Source organism: Chionomys nivalis, chromosome 10 (genome assembly GCF_950005125.1).
Source record: "Chionomys nivalis chromosome 10, mChiNiv1.1, whole genome shotgun sequence".
NCBI classification, from domain to species: domain Eukaryota; kingdom Metazoa; phylum Chordata; class Mammalia; order Rodentia; family Cricetidae; genus Chionomys; species Chionomys nivalis.
This window is the reverse complement of record NC_080095.1, coordinates 68,176,454-68,200,741: the sequence shown is the minus strand read 5'-3', so window position 1 is coordinate 68,200,741 and position 24,288 is coordinate 68,176,454. Positions and strand designations below refer to the sequence as shown.

The 24,288-nt window shown below is 39.7% G+C and overlaps 1 protein-coding gene and 1 pseudogene across 4 annotated transcripts in view; both read right to left on the bottom strand.

The window, feature by feature from the left end:
• Positions 1–24,288, bottom strand: part of Strn3 (striatin 3) — an 80,392-nt gene that overhangs the window by 48,410 nt on the left and 7,694 nt on the right. For all 4 annotated transcript variants that reach the window (XM_057783205.1, XM_057783207.1, XM_057783206.1 and 1 more), the window contains exons 2-3: positions 4,952–5,055; positions 4,527–4,600 (exon numbers count right to left, since the gene is read on the bottom strand). In XM_057783205.1, the coding sequence (XP_057639188.1) occupies positions 4,527–4,600; positions 4,952–5,055 (178 nt within the window). The remainder of the gene's footprint in view (positions 1–4,526; positions 4,601–4,951; positions 5,056–24,288) is intronic.
• LOC130882693 (tRNA (guanine(26)-N(2))-dimethyltransferase-like) lies at positions 10,972–23,362 on the bottom strand (annotated as a pseudogene).

Below are 24,288 nucleotides of genomic sequence, written 5' to 3'. Positions count from 1 at the left end.
TTCTCTTATTTAGGTCTCCTAAACAGTGGGATTAAAAGGCATGTGTTCCAATACTCAGCTCAGAAAACAGTATATATGACAGGTAAAAGAGTCATTATTTTATTTAATAAAGTGTTTACATTTACAAAAGGGGGGGAGTCCCTAGATCCAATCCCTACCACTGAATTAAACATAGTAAACAGTATAATTTCAGTTGAGTTAAGCTTTAAAAAAAACTACCTCTACAATAGTAGAACCATTATCACCACAGAGATTCTCATTATCCAAATAAATGTACTATGAAGGGAAATGCTTGAAAAATCCCCTAACTCATAATGAGATTATTAAAACTAATTCAATTATTACATTCCTAGACTCCTCAAGAGTCACTTAGTACCTACTGGTAATAATTACAGTATCTTTTGTAGCCACTACTTCTCTAACCATAACAACTCATTATGTTCTTATTCTTCCTTCAAACACAAGTAATTCTCTAATTTCTAGAAGTAATTACTTAATTCTGATAGTCTCTCAACTTTTATTTTTCTCTGTATAACATTAAACAATACCAACTGGAGACAAAAACATCTTTAAAAATTGACTGTTCAAAATCACCAGCTGGTAGTGGTGGTGCACACCTTGAATCCCAGCACTTGGGAGGCAGAGACAGATGAATCTCTGTGAGTTCAAGGCCAGCCTAAAGAGCAAGTGCCAGGACAGGCCCTGAAACTACAGAGAAACCCTGTCTCAGGAGGAAAAAGAAAATCCAATCACCAAAAGTTAACAACTATTAGTATTTGAATTTCTCATTCTGTATTTTCTACTTAAAAATACATATATAACTAACAGGAGCCAATGCTCCAGAAAAACACATTAACATCACTTGAAAATAATTATATCAAGTTGGGGGTATATTATAGTAATGGAATACTTAGCACAGAATGCTAGGTTTGATTCCCTACCATCACCACTACAAAAAAAAAAAAAAAAAAAAAAAAGGCACAGTAATTTATACAATGTATCATCTATTTAACAGCCCCTTCATATTGAAATGAGTTTTTATTATTCCACTATGGCAGTTATAAACTTTGAAGTATATCATAAGCACATATCTTAATGGATTTCTGAACAATCAGTACCTAGGCTCAACAAACACCAGCATCCCTAGAAACTGTCCCTCCAATCATTTACTAGCTATTCTAAGACAGTACTAACACTACTTCAACCGTTAAAAGTTAACTTGTGAATGGCAGAAATGATTTCTAACAATTTTCAATTTTATAAACTTGACACCCATGTTGTTAAGTTTAGCTACAGTTACTTTTTTTTTAACTTTTATTGCTAAATAGCATTTTGCCTGCTAATGTATCATATTTATCCATTTTAGTGCTGATAGACATTCTAGCTGCTTCTAGATTTTCACTATATTTACACTAAGGACATACTTATATAAGCTGTAGTGACCACATTCTACATTTTAAGTGATGGAATTACCAAGATATTAGGTATATGTGCTATGTTCTCCTAATTGAGACAAAGCAGCTCTAGGGCCTTAGCTTTACTTGCCACTCCCCCATCAATAAGTACAGACTCTGCTAATTCCACAGGTCCGTCAACACTTGACACTCCTTTTCATTCCGGTAAAGGTCAAATTCTAGTCACTGCAGTTTTGCCTACAATTCTTCAATTATAACAGTATCATTTCTCATCTTCTAGCCATAAAATTCCCTCTATCATGAGGTACATCCACTTTCCTTTTCTTTCTCACTTTTTTGTTTTTTGAGACAAATCTCTGACTGTAGCCCTTGCTGTCTTGGAATTCCAATTATGTAGACCAGGCTGACCTTAAATGAAAAGAATGAGTGATAGGATTAAAGGCCTGTGCCTTTTGCCCACTTTTCTATTGAACTGTCTATTTTCCAAACAAGAAAATCAATTACATATTTGAATATAATCTCTCCCAAATTAGTTTCTTCAACATCTGTCAAATCAGTACTTTACATATTTTCTTTTCTACATTGATTTAAAGGAGTTTATAAAACCAGTGATACTTCATTTAATATTTTTCTAAAATATACTTTGATAATTTTATCCTTAGTATGTTATGTATTTGCTTACTTTGTTTTTGTTTTCTATTCAACATTCCGAATAATTTTCTGTATGAGCAAAACATTTTATTAGTTTCATATAAGTAAAATTATTTTACTTACATATATTATAGACAAAAAGATACTTGTCTGAGCATAATTTCAGTTATGGGCAGGAGAAACTTATATGCTAATGATCTTGTTTTATACAAACTATTACAACAAAATAAACTAAGAATTGCACAAACTCTACTCCAGGAACAACAACCAAAAACAAGCAATAGACTAACTACTCTTTCTCTGAAAAAAATTTATTGTTTTTCCTGTATATGTTTTGAGCCTTATTTGCTACTGCAGCCTTATGGTAATTATGGGTAGTAAATATGTAGAAAGATCTATCTACCTTCCATTCTTAAATTTTGTTTTTTAAAGACAGGGATGTACTTGAGCTCCGATCCTTTGACCTCTATCCTGTGCAGATGGGATTATAAACAGACACTACCATTCCCAGTTCTTATTCTTACTTCTCTATGGAGAATATGGTAAGTGTTCTTCAGAATCAGATGAGCCTATAGAACCACTCAAGAACATGAATGCCACTTTGATCTCAATTTATGACAACTGGAAGATAAAATAAAAGGTTCTAGTCCAACGGTGGTGGTGTACACCTTTAATCCCAGCACTCGGAAGGCAGAGGCAGGCAGATTTCTGTTCGAGGTCAGTTTGATCTAGTTCCAGGACAAGTGTCAAAGCTACAGAGAAACCCTGTCTCAAAAAAACAAACAAACAAAAAAAGTTCTGCTGCTAAAAGTCAAAACAGGGATTACCCAAATATAATCAATTCAGGTGGGATTTATGCTCTGCTTCTGTCTTATTATTGAACCAAACTCCAACTGGTATTTTTCTTTTTTTTTTTCTTTTTTTCTTTTTTGGTTTTTCGAGACAGGGTTTCTCTGTGGTTTTGAAGCCTGTCCTGGAACTAGCTCTTGTAGACCAGGCTGGTCTTGAACTCACAGAGATCTGCCTGCCTCTGCCTCCCGAGTGCAGGAATTAAAGGTATTTTTAAAAATTTACTGATACCTACAAACATTTATGTAAGTTTTATTTTTCCATCATACATGTTGACTTTAGGAGCAAAAAAAAAGAACACTATAAGGAAAAAAATTCATGTCAAAATAAAGAAAAAACTGCCTTAGGAGCCAGCTACTAAGACCATCACAGGCTTTAATTTGACTGCACTATCATTATCCATGTCTATGATTCCAGCACTTTGCAGGTGAATAGAGAAGGATCAGATATTCCAAGTCATCCACTGATTATCTATGGAGTTGAAGAAAAGCCTGGTATACACAAACTTAAGGGGAAAAAAATTGGGGTAACCAAGTCCCAGATACTCAAGAAATAAAAAATTGTTAATGATTCCCAAAGTCTGCTCATGTTAAAAATGGTCCTCTTTTAGATTCTATGCCATTAGATGGACTCCTAAAACTAAACTTTTCCGTATCAGTTTGCTCTAGGCTACATACTTATCAACTATTACTCTCATATTTACTACTTAATAAAGAAGAAAACTAAAGACAATTTTCCTACACTCAATTTTATCTGACTATAAATTCCAAATCCAATCAAATTTCTAGTATCTTAGAACTACAATGAGCTATTTAGAACTTCTCCTGATAATAGGATATTTTAAGTATCCTCTGACCTCCTACTACACATACAGAATACATAAATAGAAGAAAAAAACAACCATGGAAGGCGGCTCATCATAAGGCCCTAGCTGGCCTGGAGCTCACTACACAGACCAGGCTGGCATTCAACTTAGAGACCTGTCTACCTCTGCCTCCAGTGTAACAGGATTCTTAGCATGTACCACCACACCTAGCCAAAATAAATATATATACATACATATATTCACGTATGTATGTCTATGCACATTAAGATCACACAAGGGACAAAAACTGCTTACAGGTAGAAAAACAATTACTTTAGCATGTTTTGATTTTAATTATTAGCAAAAATGTGTCTACAATTTTATATAAGTTTCACTTTAGAGAGAACTGGATAAGAAACCTCAGGATTGAGAGGCAAATGAAACAAAGTCTTATTTGTTTAGTATTTTCACCAGGGGCTGGAGAGATTCCATATTGCTCTTGCAGAGGACTCTAGTTCAGTTCCCAGAACCCAAACTGGGTTACTCACAACTGCCTTCAACATCACCTCCAGACCAATTTGATACCCTCTTCTGTGCTCTATGGACACAAATACATATGTGCACATACATGCATGCTCACATACACACGTACATAATTTTAAAATAATAAAAATACATCTTTAAAAATCCTTTTGTCAAATTTCACTTAATAATAACCATTCACCTAATGCTATAAAATTAAAATTAGAATAAAGCATATGTCTGTTACATAAAAGTGAGAGATTTTTTAAAAAAGTAGTATTTACCTGATTCAAACGTTGGCATTTTCAAATCACCTTGGTTCAGTTCGGTACCATATTTTAATTTGTGATACTTTGCCCTGCAAATTTAACAATCGGTAAGAGAATAATTATTTTTTTATAACTGAGTATTACTAATACATTACTCTAATAACAAAGAAATGTACCCTTTTTGAAGTTTTTTGCTAAAAACACTAAAATGTACTATTAAAGAAGAAAAATTATCCAAGTAACAAATAAACATATATGAAAAAAGAAATTTCTCCTGATCTTTAGAGACAAAAAAAATCCGAAATATATTAATTCTACTTCTCACTTCTTCTCCAGTACGTAAATTAAGTAAGATGTGAAAAAGCTTTACTAAATAAAGCGTACAATGATGTAAAGAAAACACTGCTGTCTAGTCACATTAAGAAATGAAATATACATACCTTTCTTGTTTTAATGCATACTCTAACATTTTTATTCTTCTCACTAAATCCTTCTTCAAATTCTCTTGACCTTTTCTTTCTCCTTGTAAAAATGCGATCCGTGCCTAAAAACATTAAGATGCATTTACTTCATTTTTCCTTAACCAATACAGAGAACCAAATTAGGAAAAACAATAAAAGCAACTGCAACATTTTTATGCATGACCTCAAGACTTGAAATTCATAGAAACGACTTTCCATTAGATAACATATACTCTTTGAAAATAAAGAGTTATAAATGGGCCATTTCTTTATAATTCTTTAGGGCCTCTAATAACAAAGACATACATACATACACACATACATATAAAATAAACCGTTATAAAAATAAAATTTACAAAGGATTTCAGTTGTCAGAACAGTTCTGACACTGGGAAGAAAAAAGATACTAAATGTCTTGATTGGGACTTTGTCACCTTGACAAAGCTAGAGGCATTTGTGAAGTGGAACCTGAGCTGAGTAGATGCCTCCATCAGACTGTGTATAGGCAAGCCTGTAGGGCATTTTCTTCATAATGATTAATGTGGGAGGACCCAACCCACTGTGAGTGGTTCCAACCCTGGGCAGGTGGTTGGTCCTGTGGTGTCCAAGAAAGCAAACTGAGGAAGACAGGGGGAGCAAGCCATAAATCAGCATTCCTCTGTGGCTTCAGGTTTCTGCCACTCACCTCAGTAATGAATTGTGACCCTGAGAGTTGTTAGATAAATAAACACTTTCCTCCCCAAATTGCTTTTTATCATGATGTTCCATCACAGCAACAGAAACCCTAAGACAGAGAAAATGGCACTAGCAGTGAGGTGCTGCTCTGTGACAGACCTGACCATGTTCTGGAGAGAGTTGTGGAAAGCTCTTGCCTGAAGGGGCAAGAAAATTGAGTGTTCAGAGCTTAATACGCTATTATGAGAACTTAGAATGATGAAAGCAGTGTAGAGGATGGAGGCAAGGCCTGACTTGTCAAGTTTCAGAGACAAGTTTGAGTCCCTTAAAGGCTTTATCAGGACCATTTAATATTTTGAATTAAGAACCTGGGTTCTGGCCAGGCATGATGGCACAAATCTTTAATCCCAGCACTTGGAAAGCAGGCAGATCTCTGAGTTCCAGGCCAGCCTAGTCTACATAGTGAGTTCTGAACAGCCAGGGCTATGCAGAGAAGCCATCTCAAAAAGAAAAAACCCAGGTGGTGGTGGTGGCATACTCCTTTAAACCCATTACTTGGGGAGAGGGGGACAGAGGCAGGAGGATCTCTGTGAGTTAGATGTCAGCCTGGTCTACAGAGCGAGCTCCAGGACAGCCAGGGCTACATGGAAAAACCCTGTCTTGAAAACCAAAAAGAAAGAGAGAGAAAAAAAAAAAAAATGGAATCTGGGTTCTGGTTTGCTGGGGCTGAAAAATAAGCTATGATTAAAAATCAACCAGCATCACTGAGTCGAAATCTTCTGGGATATGTTTCCTCAGGTCAGCACACAGAAATTATAGGGCAAGAGAAAGGCAAAGCTGTATGTACCTCATGCTGGCAACTGAACTTAGTACTGTGGAAGTCAGTTTCTCAGGTGGCAATGGTTTTAAAGGTATGAAGGAGTCATGAAGTACAGCTGAGGCTTGGCACTATGAGAAGCCAGAAAAGCTACTAGTGATGGTGCAGCCTCAGTTGCAGAAGAAGTCCTAGGATTGAAGGGGTCATGGGGGAAGCTGAGGCTCTGGCACCATGTGGCAAGTCAAAGTACCTGAAGAGAGGTCAGGAGAGGGTACGGCTGAAGGTGCAGCAGAGATCCCAGAAGTTTGGAGACACCAGCACCAGGGGAAGATCACCAAAGACAGTGGTGGGATGGAGCTATCCTAAATCTCGAGTACAAGCTGTGTGCTGTAAAGGACAAAGTTCAAGAAGGAGAGCTACCCAACCTTTCTGTAGCCCCGAATATCAGGAGTCCCCAAGTATCTAACACTGTTGGGCTTTGGTTTTGCTTTAATTTGTCTGTGCCTGTGCCCTGGTTCTTCCCTCTTAAAATAAGAAAATATATAATTTATGTTTTATTTTACAGGAAGACAGAATTGATAGATTTGGGGATTTAAAGACAGATATAACAATCAAAGGAATTAAAACACATACTCAGATAAAAGAAAAACAAAACCTAAAAAGATATGACACTAATCAATACAGGGACAGAAAAATGTTCCAATAAAACTAAATAAAAAGTCCACAAACTAATAACAAAGACCATATACTTTACAAAAGATGGTAGCACAAAACACTAGGGATGGAAATAATTGCTTTAAAGGTGCTTAACAGGGGTAGAAGATGTGGCTCAGCAGTTAACAGCACTTGCTGCTCTTTCAGAGAACCAGGGTTCAATTCTGAGCACCCCCATGGCACCTAACTCTAGTTTCAGAAGATCTGGGCTCCATGGGCACCTGTATTCACACGGGGCATACACACATGTAAACAGACACACATTATGCACATAAATAAAAATAATGTAATTTAAAAAAGATATAAAATGGGGGTCAGGAAATGACTCAGCTGATAAAACCACTAGCTGCCAAGTGATTTTGATCCTGAGTTTGATCCCTGGCACTCCTATAGCAGCAGAGAGCTGACTCATAAGTTGTCCCCTGTTCTCCATATGCACGCACGCACGCGCGCACATACACACACACACACACAAAGACAGGTGCAGGCACACACACTAAATAAAATATATAAAGCCTAAACAAAAGCTGGGTTGGCGCTGGCCACCTGTCTGTAATTCTAGCATAGACAGAAGCAGAGACAGAGAGTCCCCTGAACAAGCTAACTCTGGGTTCAACTGAAAGACCCTACTTTAATGAACCTGGAGGAGAGCCGCTGAGGAAAACTCCCAATTTCAACCTCCGGCCTCTGTGTGCAAGACCATGCATGTGGCTTAGGCACCCACCCACACATTAACACTCATACAAACACAAAGTATTTTTTAAAGGATAAAATATTTAGGAATTAACCAAGGATATAAAAAACTGATGAAAGAAACTAGGACATGAACACATCCCGTGTCCATGCAACAAGACTTTAACAGTTAAAAATGTCAATAACGCGCGTGGGGGGGGGGGGGGACAGGACATGAGACGGTGATACAAGCCTTTAATCCCAACACTTGGGAGTCAGAGGCAGGCAGGTCTCTTTGAGTTCGAGGCCAGTCTGGTCTACAAGAGCTAGTTCCAGGACAGGCTCCAAAGCTGCAGAGAAACTCTTGTCTCAAAAAACCAATAAAGCCGGGCGGTGGTGGCGCACGCCTTTAATCCCAGCACTTGGGAGGCAGAGGCAGGCGGATCTCTGGGAGTTCGAGACCAGCCTGGTCTACAAGAGCTAGTTCCAGGACAGGCTCCAAAACCACAGAGAAACCCTGTCTCGAAAAACAAAAACAAAACAAAACAAAACAAAAAAAAACAAGAAAAAAAAGTCAATACCACGCAAAATAATCTATAATTACATTTTATGTACCTTATGTATATACAATTTTTATTTCTTTGAATGCTCTATCTATATACATAGACATACATACATACATGTGTGTAAACACACACACACACATTCCTGCCTGGTCTAGAACTCTCTATTTAGACCTGACTGGCCTCAAACTCAGGGTGCTTAGATTTTGAAAGGTGTACACCACCAGGCCCAGCTTTGTATAGTTTATAACTCTTAAAGGCAGGAGGGTTTTGAGTTAGCTGGCCTGAACCACATGTTGAATTTCAGGCTTCCTAAAGCTAAGTGCCAAGACCCATCTCAACCAGCTAAAAGTAGGGAGGGCATCCTACAATAGAATGGTGTGGCTGCTTCAATGAAGGTAGTAGGGCTTCCCATTCCTTTCTACCTGGAGTGCTAGGCAAGTACCTCACTACACTAAACAACATCCATAAGGAAAACATTTTTTGAGCATCAGGAAAAGTCAATTTTTAAAAAAATTTCTGAAGTCAATTGAAGTTTTTAACTACTCTGCTCTAAAAAGTATAAAGGTAAGACAGATATAGTGGTGCAAGACTTCTTCTTTTTTTTTTTTTTTTTTTTTGGTTTTTCGAGACAGGGTTTCTCTGTGGTTTTGGAGCCTGTCCTGGAACTAGCTCTTGTAGACCAGGCTGGTCTCGAACTCCCAGAGATCCGCCTGCCTCTGCCTCCCAAGTGCTGGGATTAAAGGCGTGCGCCACCACCGCCCGGCAAGACTTCTAATTCCAAAACTGAGCTCCAGACCAGCCTGATTCACACAGAACTGACAGATAGCCAGGGCTGCATAGAAATACGCTGCCTCAAACAAGCAAGCAAGCAAACAACAAAAGTAAAAAGGGAAGTGGCTAACTTGCAATTTATTATCAAACATATTACTAAAGCAAAAGCTTACAAATTTTTTTTACCTATCCAGTTTTAGCTGGTTACTCAGTATAGCCCAACCTTGTTGCTGATTTTCAATATCTGGAATCATATTTACACATTTCCTGAATTTATTCCACATGAAACATCTGATTATCATAGATTTAGTATTCGCTGATATTTGACAACAACCACTAGAAGTACTTATTTTTGATATTCTACTTTAAAATAAGGCAAAGTTGCTCTATATAATTAAAGGGGAATTCATTTGGTCCAAATAAATATGTTTGCGATTTCAGAGGCTTTACTACTCACATACTAACTTAGAACACTAATGATCAAAATCAAGAACATATTAAAATAATTGAGAATCTAAGATTAAAGAACTGTAAATTTTAGGAGTCAGGTATTTCTACTTAGATTTTGTGCTACAGTATATAAAATTCAATCAATGTTTATTCATATCACCAATTTTAAAATTTCCAAGAGGGTTTAAAAAAAAAATGAACACAGTCTCTATACTTAAGAAAGTCAATGAAGAAATAGTGGGCCATCGTGTACCCAGTCATCACACTAGGGAGAATGAGACATGAGACTGCCAGAAGTATGAAATCTAAACTAAATAGTACCAAGCTAGCCAGAGCTAGAAATCCTGCAAAAGTGTCTCTCACTTGACAGACAACCAATCACAACTACAGGTATTTCAAGATACCTAGGCATTAAGTGTCTAAAATTCCATGACCTCTTTCCACCTAGAATGTCAAAAAAAAAAAAGTTTTAAGTTTACTCCTCAAAAAAAAAAAATTGTAAGAATTTAAAACTTAATAAAATCACTGTCTTAATTACTTTTCTATTACTGTGATAAGACACCATGACCAAGGCAACTTACTAAACAAAGTTTTAATTCACACTTATGGTTTCAGAGGGTTGGAGAACAGAAGGGAGCAAAGGAATGGGAGCAGGAACAGCTGAAAGCTTACATTTTGAACCGAAAGAAGGGAGCACACTGGCGAGTCTTTTAAAACCTCTAAGCCTGACCCCCAAAGTCATGTCTACTAATCCTTCCCAAACAGTTTCATCAACTGAGGGTGTGAGTTTATGGGAGGCTACTCTATTCAAACCACTACAATCACTTAATTCTTATTATGAGGGGATAGCTTTAAAATACCTCAAGAAAAATAACCACTAATTAAAACGACTGAGAAACAAACTTTTATGGAGTGCACTGTTCTCAGTGAACTGGTACCACTCCAAGAATAACAAACTTAATCATTTGAACAACCATTTAGAAAAGTCCTACAAGACGTATCTTTTTATCCAACTTTTTTTTTTTGGTTGCATTTATTTATTTCCTACATGTGAGAGAGAGTGCACAAGCAGTACAAGACAGCTGTAGTAGTCAGAGGACAACCTGCGGGAGCTGGTTCACGCCTTCTACCATGTAGATCCTGGAGATCAAACTCAGGTTAGCAAGTAACTTTACCCCATCTCACCAGTCCTTTCTAACTATCTCAAACTGCTTAAAAATTAATTTTTATTTTATGAATCTTTTGGGGGGTGTAAAATCAGAAACTACTTCAGCAGCCCTTATCTTTTCTCTCTAGCTTTTGTTTTGTTTTGAAGGTAACATCTCTTTATTGTCTCAGTCCGCACTTGGCCCAGGAATGGCTCCATCAGCAGCCTCTGGTCCAGGGAAGATCTTGGTGGTGGTCTCTGGACAGTCTGTATGAAGTGCGGAGGAGGGAGAGGGGAGTACCAGCAGAGGCCACGGGTACTTCAGGACTGCGTGAGTAACAGCACTGGTCCACTTGCTGACAGGTGCCCTCCTTGAATTGTTTGCATGGAAACGTCTTCAAGCAGCTGCCCAATGGGCTAGGTCCTCAGCTGGCTCCTTCCACTTATTCTGTAGCAACCTCTGCTTGCCTCTCCTCCAGATCTTTACTTGCTGCCTTGCCCCCTGGCTGGGCACTGGGTTGGGTACTCCAGGTGGCTTCTGAATTGGTCTGGAAGTGCTTGAGTCCTTGCTGGCTGGAGCTGGGGTTAGAGTCTTCCCAAATGTTGAAGTTGGCCTTCAGTCTGGGCTTTACAGAGAGAATTTGGAATGCTGAGCTGGTTTCTGACAGCCACTTCCGTTTCAAGTGGACAGTCTTCCCAACATGATGTTCCAGAGAGCTGGCAGAGTGGGTAGGGTTGGGGGGTCGGGGGAGACATCTATCTTTCCTGCATTCTTACAGGCACGGGAGAGAAAGATTCAAAAGGCAAGTGTGAAGGAAGGCTGATCAAAGCTGCAGACAGCAATGTGTGCTGCAGTAGAAGGTGCTGCTCAGTTGGTCCAGAACATAGTAGAAAGGGACATCAGGAAGTTCCTCACCACTAACACTCAGAACACCTTGAATCCGCTTGGAGGTATGGACGGATGCAGCCAGGGTTAGTGGTCACTGTCTAGGTCATGGATGGGCCCTGCCCACATGAGGCATCCAAGCTGGTGTTGCTGTCCACAGTGAGTCACACGCAGGTCACTGGAGGGCCACAGAAAACTTGACCTTGCCAAAAGGGTCTCCCAACACTTTGCCAAGGCCATTGCAGGTAAAAGGCTCCGCAACCACACACTGAAATACCAGGCCCTGCTTGCTGAGGACTTAACCTAGGCCTGGCCTGTGAAAATGAGCACAAAAAACGAGACACAGAAGTCAGCGCTGATGCTGAGTGGCGGCACCATGAACCATTGGTAGAAGTTGGCATGCACATGCACGCTATGCAGAACAATTCTCAGGGCCATTTCATTGCAGACCCAGCTCTTGGGGGCCATGCATGGCCCCATACTTGCAATAGCACATCTCTCTGCTGTTCCCTGACAATACTGCCATATCCATGCAGGTGGCACACAGAAGTCCTCCATTCACAGCCTACACTGCTGCATCCAGGAAGGGGGTGAGGCTGTCACAGGGGTCGAAGTAAATAAATAACATCAGAACACTCAGATGCCTTTCGTTGTGGTACATCAGCATCTGGGCATCTGCCTAGTTGGGCTATACAAGATGTGCCACACCACTGAGCTGTACATTTTGGCCCTACAGTCCAAGCAGAAGAATCATTGACAAACACAGACTAGAGGCCAGGAACTTCTAGGACAAATGAGATGGAGCACAGACCAGAAGCTGACAGGCCTTTCAGCACTTTGTAGTCCTCCTTGCAGATCTCACCAACTGCAGCAGTCAAAGGCTAGTCTTCTGGGGCCAGGGTTTCCTTCTCTTTCTGTTCAGCCTTTTTCTCCTCTTGCTCAGACAAGTTCTCAGTCACTTTTTGCAAATCCTTTTTTTCTTGGCACCTTGATCTGGATTCCCTTGGCCTGATGAATCTGAGCAAACTCAGTGATCACAGCACATCTCTCTGCTCACAGGACCCAACAAGTCACTTCCCACATTAGGCTGAATGGCCATTTAGCAGACAGGGTGGCCTGGTCACATGACTCTGCTTTCTCTTTTTAAAGGAGTTTCTTACTAATGTCCAATGTCCAGGATGGCCTTGAATTTGAGATATTCCTACTTCAACCTCCAGACAATTAAAATTATAGGTACATGCCGGGCAGTAATGGCACACACCTGTAACCCCAGCACTCAGGAGGCAGAGGCAGGCAGATTTCTGTAGTTCGAAGTCAGCCTGGTCTACAAAGCAAGTTCCAGGACAGTAAGACTATTATTACACAGGGGCTGGAGAGATGGCTCAGTGGTTAAGAGCACTGACTGCCCTTCCAGAGGACCAGGGTTCAATTCCTAGCACCCACATGGCAGCTCACAACTGTCTAAAAATCCAGTTCCAGGGGATCTGACACCTTCACACCAATGCACATAAAGTTAAATAAACCATAAGAAATATTAAAGAAAAAAGACTATTACACAGAGAAACCCTGTCATGAAAAACAAAACAAAACAAAAAACAACTACCATGGCGGGGAGGAGGCAGAAATCTTTAATAAATAAATAAATAAATAAATAAAACAACTACCATTTGATCCAACAATCCTACCTCTTGGCTTAATCCAGAACTGAAAACATAGTCTCAGAATCTGCACAAGTTCACATAAGCACTAATCACAAAGGCTAAGAAGTAGAAGCCAAATGTCTATCAAGCCAAATGTCTATCAACAGATTAAAAGACAAGCAAAAAACCTCATATGTCTCTCTGTCTCTGTCTCTCTCTCTCTCACACACACACACACACACACACACACACACACACACACACACACACAAGAATATCATTCCAGTATGGTAGCACAAGTCTATGATCCTGGCACTTGCAAAGAAAGAGAATCTGAAGCTCAAGATCATCCTCAGCTACATAGTCAATTCAAGGCCAGCCTGGACTATATGAGAAACTGTCAGTCACACACATGTGTGCAAAGCATGGAGTGAGGGAGATAGGGAATACAGTAATAAAAGGAAACTTTGGCATATGATACAATGAGGGATAGCAAGAGCTGGGGAGAAAGAGGAAACATTCTAGGAACTGGTTGTGTAACAAGATGAAATACTTAACACTAAATGCACACTGAAATGTGCATTTAGAATTGTGGCAAGTTTTAACAGGTTACAGGAACATATGCATGTAATCCAAATCATGAGTTCAAGACCCTTTCTGAGAGAGCAAAAATCAAACAGTAACAATGATCCTTCTAAGGTTAGAATGTTTGGACTTCTGAGTAACTCATAACAAAACATGTAATTTTCCTGCCTTTTATTATAAAACAATTATTTCACATTAGAAATATTTAATATTTATCTTAGAATTACCTCTATTATTATCCTTAATATTAGCCCTCAACAATCAAATTACTATTACCTGACATGAACATTAAGTGCAAATGCAAACTGATGCAAGCAACAATAATGATAAAGATGATCGGCAGGGCAGATAATCCACTGTTGCAACTATAATACTGACTTAAGTCTAGCATATACTCAGACTTCTTATATTTGTGAAGAGTTTCCATTACCTGACAACTTATAGTCATTAGGAGAAGTTTCCAAAGTAAAGAGTGAAATCATCTTCCTGGAAAGTTAAAAATAAATCAGACCCATCTATACAAAATGCTATCCCTCAAGAAACTACTTGTTGGTATTAAAGTATTTGGATATTATTTAATATTGTTCCTACCAACAACATGATTCCAAAAAGTCATTTTAAAAAATTACTCAATTTTAGAACTCTAATACTCTTTTCTTAGGGATTACAGAAAATCAAGAGAAGAAATAAGATACTGATCCAAGAACACTAACCTGGACATCTAGACAGATATATATTCGAATCCCTATTTATCACTAACTAGCTTTATAAATGCCCATTAGCCTTTCTTGGCTTCTTCACTTGTTAAATGTGAAAACTGAATTGAATGTCTTTGAAGATATGTTAACTAACAACACACCTGTCTCAAGTTGGTACGTGAACCCATGGTGGAAGGAGAGAACCAACTCCCAGATTGTCTTTTTTATCTGTCTCACACACACATACAAACGCACACACACCACTCACCATAGCACATGCATGAATACATAAACAAATAAATATACATAAAAAATCTAATGATATGCTAACTAAATTCAATTTCTACAATTATTTTAAGATTGTATTGTGACATTTCCAATGCTGAAATGGTTAATTCATTTATACACATTGAAATCAAAACAGTCTTTTCAAAATGTCTTAATACCACCCACCCATCTTGACAGTATACAACTTAAAAGCAAGGAAGACAGAGCTCAGCAAGTAGAGTTATCTGTGAGCAGGCCTGATCCCAAGATTCCAAGAGCGGAAGAGTTGTCCTTTGACAGACACTGACATACATACACACCCCTGTACACACATGTACAGTAAGTATATATATATATATATATATATATATATATATAGAGAGAGAGAGAGAGAGAGAGAGAGAGACTGACTCTATGCCTGTGTGAGTATCAATCTTTTTGTTTTTGGGGGGGCAGGGTTTCTCTCTGTAGCCCGACCGTCCTGGAACTTACCTTTGTAGACCAGAGCCTCAAACTCTACGATTTACCTGCCTCTGCCTCCCAAGTGATGGAATTAAAAGTGGGCACCAACATGCCCTGCCATTAAATATTTCTCAAAAAAAGAAAACCATACAACTTGAGAGAATTACATTCTACAGCTTTCTCTTTAGAAGTATTAATTCATTAAAGAAGAAGAAAATCATAGATGCTTCTAATCCCAAGCTAAAGCAGAAAGATCAAAAGGCAACCAAATACAGTTAGAGGGGCTGTCTCAAAAAAAAAAAAAAAGGCCATACCTGGTGATAGTGGCCCCTAACTACCTACAGACTGAAGAGGTTCTGCAGAACTATCAGAGTTCAGGCCTGTCAGGGCTTCACTAAGGTCAGCCTTTAGTGACACCCTATCTCAAAACAAGGACGGAAATAAAGCTCAATGGTAGGGCACTTCTCAGCATGAGGTCCTAGATTCGATCCCCAGCATCAAAAAGGAGATCAAAGGAAAGGAGGAGAAAGGGACAGAAGGGAGAGGGGAGCTAATCACTGTTGTTTTTGTTTTCTTAAATGAAAGTGAATCTAGCAGTCACAGTGATATATTAACCTACCTCCCTTCTGGAATAATTTATTTATTGTCCAGCTGTTGGGAGTGGTACAGGAAAGCAAACAGCTCTCAGCTGTCAGTTCTCTTCCTTCAGGAACTGCCTGGTTCTCAACTGAGCTGCCTGCCTCCCTAAGTCACCTTCACCTGATGATTACTCAAAACACAGACTTGAGGGCATAACCCCTGATTCCAAATTAGGACATTTCTAAATCTACGCCAACTCCAAGTTCCAAAATACAGCCAACTGAACTTTTTGCCCATCCTGTATTACAGCCAAATGCTCCCCCTGCCCCCCCAAACACACATGCCAAATGGTATCTCAGCTATGGTAACAGAAGATGCCCAATTTGTAACCACTGGTGAAAATGGTTTAAGAAAGCAGACTTTAAAATGAAGTGAGGTCGCCAACAACCTGGCATCCCAGCTGCCAATCGCCATCAATGGCAGTGGTGGTACAAAAGGCAAAAACAGAAATATAACCAATAAAACTTCCCCATGTGGTAACCCAAGTATCCCAGTAGAAGACAAAAGCTGACAACTCCTTTTGGTAAATGACTTTTGTTTCAGTCCTCTTATTGTTTTCATTTTATATCTCTTTAAATAGAAAGGAGAAAGAAGAGCTGGAGAGATGGCTCAGCAGTTAAGAGCATTTGCTTCCAAGTTCAGTTCACATTACCCACCTATAGTGGCTCTATAACTCTAGCTCCCCAAGAGGACCTCCAGCCCCAACACACACACACAAAATACATTTTTAAAAAATTAGCTACTAAAAATCCAAGTAGGTTCTAGAATGAGTTCGGTTTGCAAGCCGTATTTTTCCAACCTCTTCTCTAGAAAATGAAAAATATAAAAGCATTTTTAAAGTATGAGGAAAACAGCCGGCGGTGGTGGCGCACGCCTTTAATCCCAGCACTCGGGAGGCAGAGGCAGGCGGATCTCTGTGAGTTCGAGACCAGCCTGGTCTACAAGAGCTAGTTCCAGGACAGGCTCCAAAACCACAGAGAAACCCTGTCTCGAAAAACCAAAAAAAAAAAAAAAAAAAAAAGAAAAGAAAAACAAAACAAACAAAAAAAAGTATGAGGAAAACAGTAATTGCAGAGAATCATGAAAAATTAGTTTTGTAAAAGACAATCTCTTATTCTTAAAATATTGGGGTTTCCCCCCACCCGGCGGGCTCACGGAGCCTTCCGGCGGGTCCCCAGTGGTGCCGGGCGCCGGCTCCAGAGTTCGGCACCCGAGCGGCAGCAGAGAGAATCCACGCGGCAGAATTCCCAATGAGCGGCGGTTGTGAGCAGACCCATGGACACAGAAAGGAGAGGGAGAGAGAGGGAGAGAGAGGGAGAGAGAGGGAGAGAGAGAGGGAGAGAGAGGGAGAGAGAGAGAGGGAGAGAGAAGGAGAGAAAGAGAGAGAGAGGGAGAGAGAGGGAGGGAGGGAGGGAGGGAGGGAGGGAGGGAGGGAGGGAGAGAGAGAGAGAGAGAGAGAGAGAGAGAGAGAGAGAGAGAGAGAGAGAGATCCATATCCAAACTAGTAAATATGGAAGAGAAGCTGAGTGTACTGGCACATGTATGCAATCTGAATACTTGAGAGAAGGAAAGGGATGATGATGAATCTGAGAAATTACTGAATTAAATTCAAGGTCAGTCTGAGCAATCTAGTGAAATATAAATTGAAAAGATTTGAGCTGCTTTTATTCCTGATTTAAGAAGCACGTTCAGCAGGGCGGTGGTGGCGCACGCCTTTAATCCCAGCATTTGGGAGGCAGAGGCAGGCGGATCTCTGTGAGTTCGAGGCCAGCCTGGTCTACAAAGGGAGTTCCAGGACAGGCTCCAAAGCTACAGGGAAACCCTGTCTCGAAAAACAAAACAAACAAACAAAAAAAAAAAAAGAAGCACGATCATTAAACAGTAATTAGAAATCGGCATCGTTTGGGTATACATCGAACAAACAAATTGTTGAAGAACAGCACAAAGAACAAAGTAGGAAATAAAAGCTTTAGAGGAACATTTTATATTCAATTTTAATTAAACCAGTATTAATTAAAGCTAAATTGCTATAAATTAAAGTGTTAATGTAATCGACAGGACAGCCACCAAGAAAATCATATATGCATGCCAATATGGTGACTCACACTGGTAATCCCAGCACTCAGGAGCAGAGGCAGCTAGCTGGCTCTATGGAGACCAGGCTAACCTACAAAAAAAGAGTTCTACAACAGCCGAAGCTACACAGAGAAACCCTGTCTCAAAAACCACCGACACCTCCAAAAAAATAAGGAAAGGAAAAAAAAAGAAATAATGGGAATCAATGGTGATAAAAGCAAATATCTATTCCATTGTGTTTGTTGGGCCATTTTTAGTGAGTAAGAAAAAGAAAAGGGGGTTGGGAGTTGCCAACAACCTCACCGTCCAAAAGGGTTGCTTTTTTTCTTTTAATATATATAATTTTCTTTTAATATATATAATTTTTTGAGATAGGGTATCATGTATTCCAGCCTAGACTCAAAGTAGTGAAGACTGAGTCCAGGGCTTTGCAAACGACAGACAAGCACTTTACTAACTCAGCTGTATTCCAGCTTCAAAATTACAAAGTGTTTTAATTTGTATTTTCCTGAATGTACTTTTTCTTGCAAAGGATGGGGCAGAGCTAGCTAGTGAATCGAAGCCCTCCCAAATGCTAGGCTAGGGCTCTATCGCTGAGCAACAGCCCCAGATCTTTTTTCACGTAATTTTTTTTTCTTCTGGTTTTTCAAGACAGGGTTTTTATGTGTAGCCCTGGCTGTCATGTACCTTGTTCTGTAGACCAGGCTGGCCTCGAACCTACAGAGATCCACCTGCCCCTCACCACCCTAACCCACCCACCCCCACCCCAGGATTAAAGGTGTGCGCCAATAAACCCAGTAGGCTGTACTTTTTTAAAACAAGTTGAAAAACAACATGGAATACTTTCAGTTGAGCAAAGCACCACCTGTACTCACTAAAGCACCTCAAAGGAGTTACTCATTTTGAAGGGGAAAAAGATCTTGTGCAACTCTACTCATTAACAATTACTTAGCAAATGCCTATAATGTGCTAGGTCCTAGGTCCTTCCCCTCTCAGTGGACATACAAGTGAAATAAAACATCTGATCCTTTCAAAGAACTTATAACCAGCCTACTAGAGGAAAAAGACAACAAAATTAAAACTGAAAACCTTTTATTAAAGGTAGTAAAGGGCTAATCACACCTTTAACCCCGGCACTGGGGCAGGGGGGGTGGGGTGGTGGCGGGGCAGAAGCAGGCCAGCCTATAGAGCAAGGTCAGACAGCCAGGGCTACAGAGAAAAACTGTCTCAAAAACCCACAGAAGGGGTAACAATATGTGCAAACTACAAAGACACACAAATACAGTGGTAGTACAGAATCTGGCTCCTACTTGTAGTGGTTTGAATGAGAATGGCTCCCTTAAATTCATGTTTACATACTGAGTCCCCCAGCTGGTGAACTGTTTGGAGGATTAGGTGTGGCCTTGTTGGAAGGAGTGTGGTCTTGTTGGAGGAGATATGTCACTGGGAGTGGGCTTTGGAGGTCTCAAAAGACCACATCAGGCCTAGTGCCTGACTCTCTTTTTCTGCCTGCATGCAGATCAGGACAGATACAGCTCTCAGCTACTTTTCCAGCACCATGATTCCCACTATGGTGACGACAAACTAACTCCAAAACTATAAACAACTCCCCAATTAAATGCTTTCTTTCGATGAGTTGCCATAATCATGGTGTCTCTTCACAGCAATAAACAGCAAGTAAGACTCCTCTACTCTTACCCCCCCCCCCATTTCTAAACATGTGAGCTTATGTGTGGCTAGTTCCATTTCAACGGTCCTGGAAAAAAGCAACACAAGAAATGTTATTATGAGAAAAGCTATGTATGGTGGTACACATCTGTAATCCCAGCAGGTGGAAGGCCTGAGGCAGTGCTTTATGGAGTTCAACATCAATCTGGGCTACAAGTATCAAGCAAGCCTAGAAAATACCTAACTCAATAATTAAATAAAACCATAGTCTAGGCCTCTCTGAGATTTAGCTGACACAACTATTAACAGCATATTACACTTACCTATTCCATCTTTTTCTTTCATAAATTTCTTACCCATTGTTTTTTTTTGGGACACATCATCTAGTAAAGCCCAGGCATGCACCACCATGTCCCATTTACAAAGTATTAGGAATCAAAACGGGAAGGAGAGCTATATTCCCAGTCCTTTAAAAAAAAAAAAAAATCTCTCTTAAGATTTCACAAGACTGTGGGGTGGGTGGTGGTGCATGGCTTTCATCCCAACACTCAGGAGGCAGAAGCAGGCAGGCGATCTGAGTCAAGGCCAGCCTGGTCTGCAAAATGAATTCCAGGGTACCCACGGCTACAAAGAAATGTACGTACGTGTGTGTGTGTGTGTAGAGGTGGGGGCACATTTAACAAGTCTTTCTCTGTCCCACCAGCAGCTCCCAAATAATAACACAGAGAGTTATTATTATTAATTATAAAAGCTCAACCTATAGTTTAAGCTTGTTTCTAACTAGCTCTTACGACTTAAAACTAACCCGTTTCTATTAATTTATATTTTACCTTTCTTTCATTCTGTATGTCTGACTCCCTCTGTGTCTACTTGGCATCTCCCTGCATCTTCATTGTCTCCTCCTACTCCCTCTCTATGCCCAGAAGTCCCACCTATACCTCCTGCCTAGCTAATAGCTACTCAGCTCTTTATTAAACCAATCACAGCAATGTATCTTTACACAGTATACAAATATTCCACATTTCCCCCTTTTTGTCTAAATAAATTTCTAACAGTAAAATTTTATACAATAAGAACAATTATCAGGTAAGAATTACATTCACAGTGACCAGTCCATTTGTATTTGGCATATTTGAAGAAAATACTCTAATATCTACCTTATCTTGATGATTTTCAAGTTTTGTAACTAAACCATTTCCTATCATAATTTGTATTACCATTCTAAAACTATTTTTAGACCTTAAAACATTTTCTAATATTTAAGCATTTGTCTCACAAACTTAAACACTTTATACATCTTTTGTGAGTTTCTTTTCTGAATTCGGTAACAAGAAATACTGTAACTAACTCATCTTCAATTCCATCAGAAACTGAAGGATATATTACCTGAGTAAACAGGAAGTACAGAGGAAACAACTTCTAAAACTATAGAAACAACAGTAGCAGGCCTGAACAGTTGTTACCCAAGGTTCCTCTGCAACATTGGGCATCCATCTTTAGCCTACAGGCCTAGAACATTTGACAGACTTTTCTTTGAAGCAGGAATTTTGAAGGACTGGACTGTTCTACCTTGTCTTGGCAAAGTTTGGCAGTTGCCTTCTTTTGTGTCCTGCTTGTCCAGTTTGGGCAGTATACTGTCAGCATTAGAGGAAAGGGAAATTTCTTGCCTAGATGGCTAGTCTTGCCACATAGAAAGCAAACTCTGTATGGCGGCTCTTCAATGACCATCATCTTTTTTTTTTTTTTTTTTTTTTTTTGGTTTTTCGAGACAGGGTTTCTCTGTGGCTTTGGACATCATCCTTTTTTGAAGCAAATTGGTGCTGCCAGGAACAAACATGTCTCCCTGTCATGAAAAACCCTGGTTTTTGTTTTTTAAGGTTTATTTATTATGTATAGAATTCTGCCTCCATGTCCGATTGCAGGCCAGAAGAGGGTACCAAATTTCATTATGGATGATTGTAAGCCACCATATGATTTCTGGGAATTGAATTCAGAACCCCTGTAAGAGCAGCCAGTGTTCTTAACCACTGAGTCACATCCCCAGACTGCCCTATGTTATTAAAACATTTTTTGTTTTGTTTTTTCAAGACAGGGTTTCTCTGTAGTTTTGGAGTCTGTCCTGGAACTCACAGAGGTCCACCTGCCTCTTCATCCTGGTGCTGGAATTAAAGACATGCGCCACCCCACCCGGTAATTAAAACATTTTAAATGCCATATTCTATACATCTTTAAAGTGTCTGAAGACCATCTACTTAAAATATATCTGTTTAACCTTGAAACCATATACTCCCCCCTTATTCTTTTCAGAACAAGACTCCTGAATCTAATCTCTTTGGTTCAGCTTTTTTCCTGACCATGATCAATAACAACTTGTAACCAACACCCTAAAATGATGACAAACATCAGTAACCTACCAAAATCACCCACCTCACCTTTTGGGAATGTGGATGTCCCCAGACTGCTTCCCAAGGGCAACAGCATCTTTGGGGGACCCTAAGAAAATTAGGATAATGGTCAAGTCCAGAAGAGCTAACTGTATTATTTTTTGCTTAGTCTCTGTGTGATGGGAAAGTGCAGGGCTTATCCAAAGTCCTGGCTGAAGTAATGTGTGAGGTTGGACCACCTAGGCTAGGAGCTTTGAAGTGGCTCTGGATGAAGAATTTTGAGAAAAGGGGCATTCTGAGAGGCTGGATCACCTGAGCTACTTATTTTTACTGGTGTCTGGTCCCTTTTATCTGAAAACACGAACTTTTAAAGGCAATATATGTATCTGCATTAATACAAGTATGGAAAATGCGGTATGTACAAGTCAGTTGAAGATGATTTTCTTGTTTCATGTTTGAGAAGGTAAAAGGCATCTGTTAACTTTCTAAATTTGTTTGGATTGTATAACCAAACTTCAATTCATGTCATATAAAAGGACGGCATATAATAAGTCATGAGGGCTCTGTAGCCAACAAGGTTTATCAAGTCTCATCCAGTCTCAGGGCTGTTCCCACATCAAGGGATCAGCATATGTCACCTGTCCTATAGTCTTTCTTGGTTTCTTTCTTCATGTCACAAGCCAAGATTTTTAGGTCTCCCCAATCAAATTGGATCTTCATTCATTTTGAAGAGAATCCTAACTTTTTGTCTCCTGTGGAAACAGTTTTCCCAATGCAACACACTTCCCAACTTCCATTTTGATGCCAAGACATCTCTAAAGTATACAGGCTGGTTTAATTCAGCAGTTCCTTCTATAACCCAATGTCTCTTTTTCGGGAGCTGCCATTCGCTCATCAGCATTCAAAAAATTCAAAGTCAATAAAACACCATACAGGACCCAGATGCCCTATGTATTTCCCATTCTTACATGACTTCTTTTTTTAATTACCTTACTCTTTCTTTAAAGACTTTACTTTTATTTTTAAACTTTATTTTTAAACTGTTTTTTTTCTAAGACTTTCTATACTCCTTTTCTTTCTTCAGAATCTAAGCACATTTTTAAGCATATGTCTATTCAGAGATTTTCTCCATCTGGTTCTAACCTTCTGTGCCCGCGCATTCGCAGTGTTCTCTGATGCGTGAGCCAAACCTCAAATTGCTAAGCAGGCAGCAGCTAGGCTTCCACTTCATGGCTCTGCTTAGCACATGGCTGATGATGGCTGCTGGCTCCATCCCCTTCAGGTTACCAAGAGCGGTCTCATGCCTGCAGAGCTCCGCTGGCCTGGAGCCGGGTCAGGCCAGCCGGGTCAATCGATCTAGTCTCCAGTAGGCAATTCTACCTAGTCTCCCACCATCAAGTAGTAGCACACCCAACTCATAAACCCCGTTCAAGTGCTCAGTAGCAGGGCCTCTTAAAGAGTCACACCTCTGTACATGGAGCCTACCCGGGAGACTGCTTTCTCAGGTCCTATCTTGAACGCCCTATGTAGCAAACTCTTGTTCAGTTATCTTTGGACCTCCAGCCTGCAAATAACTACATGGAAACTTATTAATTATGAAAGTTAGGCCATAGCTGAGGTTTGTTCCTAACTAGCTCTTATAACTTTAATTAACCCATTTCTATTAATCTATGTTTTACTATGTGGCTTTTTACCTTTCTTTCATTCTGTATGCCCAACTCCATATCTCATTGGTGTCTCCCCTGTACCTCAATTATTTCCTCCTTTTTCCTCTGTCTGCCTGGATGTCCCACCTAAAACCCCTGTCTAGCTAATGGCCATTCAGAACTTTACTGAACCAATCACAAGAAAAAATCTTCACACAGTGTACAAATATCTCACAACAAATAATAATGATGGTTCTTATGAATGACCATTCCTAAGCCCTAACATCAAATAGCTTCTAATGCCACAAAAACAAAGCTAATGACTGACCATGTGCCTTTCTGTCAAAGACCTCACCACCACCTGGAAAACTGACTTGCCTTCCACACACCCCACCCTCCATGAGGAACAGAAAAAAGTAAAACAACTTTGATTAAGGCCCTAGAGCCAAACCAAGTTTTAAGGAAGACAGGCAGAGCACTACAACAAGCTAAAAACTACAACACAGGGAGGTTGCTCAACAACACCCAAACTCCGAAAACCTTCGACCAAACA